At 47.8% G+C, this 4,304-nt stretch overlaps 1 protein-coding gene across 2 annotated transcripts in view; it reads left to right on the top strand.

The window, feature by feature from the left end:
* IRF6 (interferon regulatory factor 6) overlaps positions 1-3,729 on the top strand; it is a 3,838-nt gene extending 109 nt beyond the window's left edge. Inside the window, exons 1-7 of one of the 2 annotated variants that reach the window (XM_010194986.1) lie at positions 1-89; positions 952-1,156; positions 1,608-1,730; positions 1,834-1,980; positions 2,182-2,574; positions 2,968-3,086; positions 3,411-3,729. The exon at positions 1-89 is cut by the window's left edge and continues 109 nt beyond it. In XM_010194986.1, coding sequence (XP_010193288.1) covers positions 1-89; positions 952-1,156; positions 1,608-1,730; positions 1,834-1,980; positions 2,182-2,574; positions 2,968-3,086; positions 3,411-3,632 — 1,298 coding nt within the window. In that variant the 3' untranslated portion in view covers positions 3,633-3,729. Of the gene's footprint in view, positions 90-951; positions 1,157-1,607; positions 1,735-1,813; positions 1,981-2,181; positions 2,575-2,967; positions 3,087-3,410 lie in introns of both variants that reach the window. The other variant, XM_010194985.1, reaches the window with a different exon arrangement.
* Positions 3,730-4,304: the final 575 nt, after the last annotated feature.

The raw sequence follows: 4,304 nt of genomic DNA, 5'->3' as shown, positions 1-4,304 counted from the left end.
TGAACCGCGAGGCCAAGCGCTTCCAGATCCCCTGGAAACATGCGACCCGGCACAGCCCGCAGCACGAGGAGGAGAACACCATCTTCAAGGTGAGGAGGGGAGCTCGGATGTAGCATGGCTCTTACACAGAGACAAAGGCTTGGATTGTTGGCCCTGAGCTGGATAGGCATCTCGGTAGCTGTTTCCAGGCACATTTTGTCCTGTTTGACCTCAGAAAAGCCACCTTGTGCTCCTGGATGCCAAGCTTGGCACTGCCTGAACGGTGTTGAGTTCTTTAACCCTTTCTCACCACCAAAGACCTGACGATGTCTAATTGCATGGGCTCTGGGACATCACTGCGTTTACTTCGTCTGCTTGGTTTAGGATGTGGGAGCTGGCACGTTCTTAACAGCAAACCATTAAATACTGGTACAGAAATCTTAGTGGTCCACCACAAACTTCCAGTACTCATCCCTGCTGTCCTTAATATTGTTATCCCAAGGGATTCATTATAACTCCCACTCTCCTTTGAGGAATTTCAGACCGCTGCCTTGGAGGGATGTTGGTCTGATTTGGGAAGAGAGAGCCAGCTGGGTGTCTGTGGCTGCTCTCCCACCTCATTTTCACTGAGTCCGTTCCTCCTACGCAGGGCATGGCTCACTGTCAAAAATGACTTTTGATACTGAATCTGAGACACCAGTGCACAGTACTGTACAGTTTATACTTTCTTAACCTGGGTGAAGATGCGTGCTCAGAATTGCTAATGGTTTCTGGCAATTTGGATTTAAATCTCCGCCCCCCTTCTTTTAATGGGAAAAGCTATTAAAGCGGGAATTTGTTGTCATCAGAAAAGCTATAGTTAAGACTTCTGCAAAAGAAAGATTTTACAGTGAATTTGTTTGGAAGTTTGATTTCTGATAAAAGCTGCTCTGTTGAGAGGGCTGGACTGAGCACAGTGTACTTTGTTCCCAGGCTTGGGCTGTGGAAACGGGAAAGTACCAGGAAGGAGTTGATGAGCCGGACCCTGCAAAGTGGAAAGCCCAGCTTCGATGTGCTCTGAACAAAAGCCGGGAATTCAATTTGATGTACGATGGCACCAAGGAGGTGCCCATGAATCCCATTAAAATTTACGAAGTGTGTGATATCCCGCAGTCCCAGGGATCAATCATTAATCCAGGTGAGGGCCTCGCTGACACGGGGCTGGTTACTGAGCAGGCGCTCAGCCAACGCCAGCTCCTTTCCCTGCACAGCGTTAACTCTCGAGCTGCCTTCGTGCGCGGCAGAAAGTGGCTGTCGTGTGTAAGCCCAGTTGGACTTGAGCTGAGAGAACTTTGAACCATGATGGACCTACTGAAATTAATAAAGCTGAGCACAGTGCATGTCTTCTGCTAAACAGTCCAACATTGGTGATAGTTTATCTGTTTCCTTAGACTTCTAGAATTATGTATTAAACTGAAAATAGTATGTTGTACAGATCAGATTTTTCCCTTTTTAAGTTATACTCAGAAAATACACAAATACATTTCCAGTATTATGCAGAGCCAATATAAGAATTCCATTATTTTTCAAGAAATAGACCACAGCGTTCCCCACTGATTGACTGCCCATGAGGATGTGCTTGTTTGCAGGTTCCACCGGCTCAGCTCCATGGGATGAAAAGGACAATGATCTTGATGAGGAAGAAGAGGAAGAACTGAATCAATCTCAGCATATTCCTATTCAAGAGACATTTCCATTTCTTAACATCAATGGTCGGTGGCATAGACTAATGTAATAGTGAAGGTATTTGCTTGTAAACTGGTGAATGCTTAAAGTAAAATCTTGGTTTATTGAGGAACTGTTCCCTTTTTGTAGATTCTCCAATGGCTCCAGCCAGCGCAGAGAACTGCACCACTGAGGCTGTGTGGCCAAAGAATGAACCTCTCGATATGGAAATGCCTCCAACTGTGCTGCAGCATGACTTCTTCAGCAGCCCTGAGCTCTGGATCAGCTCCCTGCCAAGTACGTATGTGGATTTGTAGTGCTTCTGTCATTGTATTGTAAAAAAAACAAGTGTTTTGATTTTTTTTCCTGTGGCTGTTAGCTTGTTAGCATGGAGAATTGTGTACAGATTAAACATCCCTGTGGCTGTGGTGTGTGTCTGCTGCTGATGCAGTACATGCAAAGGTCCAGGAAAAGCCATGCTGACAGTTTCTCTCTCAGTGACAGACCTAGAAATCAAGTTTGAGTATCGAGGGAAGGAGACTGGACCCACGACGACTGTAAGCAACCCGCAGGGATGCAGACTTTTCTATGGAGAGCTGGGTCCTATGCCAGACCAGGAAGAGCTCTTCGGGCCTATTAGTTTGGAGCAAGTCAAGTTTCCAGGAACTGAGCAGATCACCAATGAAAGGCAGAAGATCTTCACCAGTCGGCTGCTGGATGTTATGGACAGGGGACTGATCCTGGAGGTCAGTGGCCATGCCATCTATGCTGTCCGGCTCTGCCAGTGCAAGGTGTACTGGTCTGGTCCCTGTGCGCCTTCCTCCACCACGCCAAATTTGATTGAGAGACAAAAGAAAGTCAAACTCTTCTGCCTGGAAACGTTCCTAAGTGGTAGGTAGCTTCTGCTTCTGAAAAGTAGCTTTGAGTACTGGTCTGGGCACTTGGTGGCACCATTGGAAAGGTTGATCTGCACTGGGGCTCAGCCTGGAAGCACCAATTTGCTTGTGTGTGGAGCCTGGGTAGGGGCCACTGCTTCTCTGACTTCAGTGGGCCACAGAGCAGGTGTGCATCAGAAGAAAGCGAATGTGCGCTCATTTAATGCCCAAAAAAACACTGGTGGGCTTTGCTATTAAGAAAGCCCTTCTGGGTATAAGAAATGAGCTGTAATTGTGCAGGTGTAAGTGGCAATATAGGTAAGCTCTGGCATGTTATAATGAGGTGGGATGTGGTGAGTACTTCTAACAGAAAGAGTACAACCCTGCAGCATTCTGCTTTTCTTCCTAGAGCTGATTGCCCATCAGAAAGGACAAATTGAGAAACAGCCACCATATGAGATCTACTTCTGTTTTGGAGAAGAATGGCCTGATGGAAAGCCCAGGGAGAGGAAGCTGATTGTGGTTCAGGTAGGAGCTGAGGCTCTGAAGTGGCATGGGCCAGCCTCGCTGGGGCCAGTGCATTGGCTCTGGATCAGTGGCCACAGACATCAGAGACCTGTGCTGCTCTGTCATGGCTACTGATGCCAGGAAACCCCAGCAGGGCTGGTGGGTTTTGTGACTGCAAATACAAACGCTACGTGTGGCAAATAGCATTGGTCTGTGAGTGTGCTTTAGGTTATTGTGGAAACCACTCCCTGCATCCAGGACAGGGGATTCCTGCAAAAGAACAGGAATATTATGTGGAGTATAATGTGACCGTTAGGCTAAAACAGCCGACTTCTCCTTCAACAGGTCATTCCAGTTGTGGCCCGGATGATCTACGAAATGTTCTCCGGCGACTTCACCCGCTCCTTCGACAGCGGCAGCGTGCGGCTCCAGATCTCGACGCCCGACATCAAGGACAACATCGTGGCTCACCTGAAGCAGCTGTACCGCCTGCTGCAGAACCACCAGGAGGGGTGGCCCATGCAGGGCCCTGCCATGCACATGGCACAGCCACTGCCGGCGCAGTGACAGACGCTTCGCTTTGCCCCGAGGTTTCGTACTTTGTACATACAGGAAGTTGCTTAACAAGTGCCTTGCCTAAATCTCAATAAAACCTGTAAACCTGGTCAGCTGATGGTTCAGTTTCCTTTGGTTTCAGCAGTCTGTGGTACTTATGTGTTGGAAGTGTCCAGACCAGAGGGGATTACAGGAACACCTCTTGCTTTTTTGCTGCTTTCAGCTTAAACAACTCGTATGTATAAATCTGATTTTCAATTCTGTAATATTTTTTTCTTAATCTGCTATTGATACATTGTATATAAATACTTGATCATTTGGGGAGGGGGGGTCAAAATAAATCTGTGCTCTATTAAAAGTGCTTGGAGAATATTACCTTATCTAATTTTATTTCTTTAACTGGTCTGTAGCTGCAAGCTGCTTCTTCCAGGCTGCCTTTTTGTATGCGTGTATACATATATATATTTTATAACCTACACACACACACACACACATATATATATATATGTGTATATACATGTGAAATATCTTGTCTGTGAACTGAGGCCCGCTCCCGCCCGAGAAGGCTGCTTTGCCTTCCGCACCGGGCTCAGGCTTAGGCCGGGGCGGAGCGGCCTTTCCGGGCGGGCCCCAAGTGCTCCGCCCCGGGCCCCCGCCCACGCTAGCGCCGAGGCCGACCCGGAA

This window comes from Mesitornis unicolor, unplaced genomic scaffold (genome assembly GCF_000695765.1).
Source record: "Mesitornis unicolor isolate BGI_N332 unplaced genomic scaffold, ASM69576v1 scaffold42141, whole genome shotgun sequence".
NCBI lineage: Eukaryota > Metazoa > Chordata > Aves > Mesitornithiformes > Mesitornithidae > Mesitornis > Mesitornis unicolor.
This window is presented reverse-complemented; position numbering and strand designations above follow the sequence as displayed.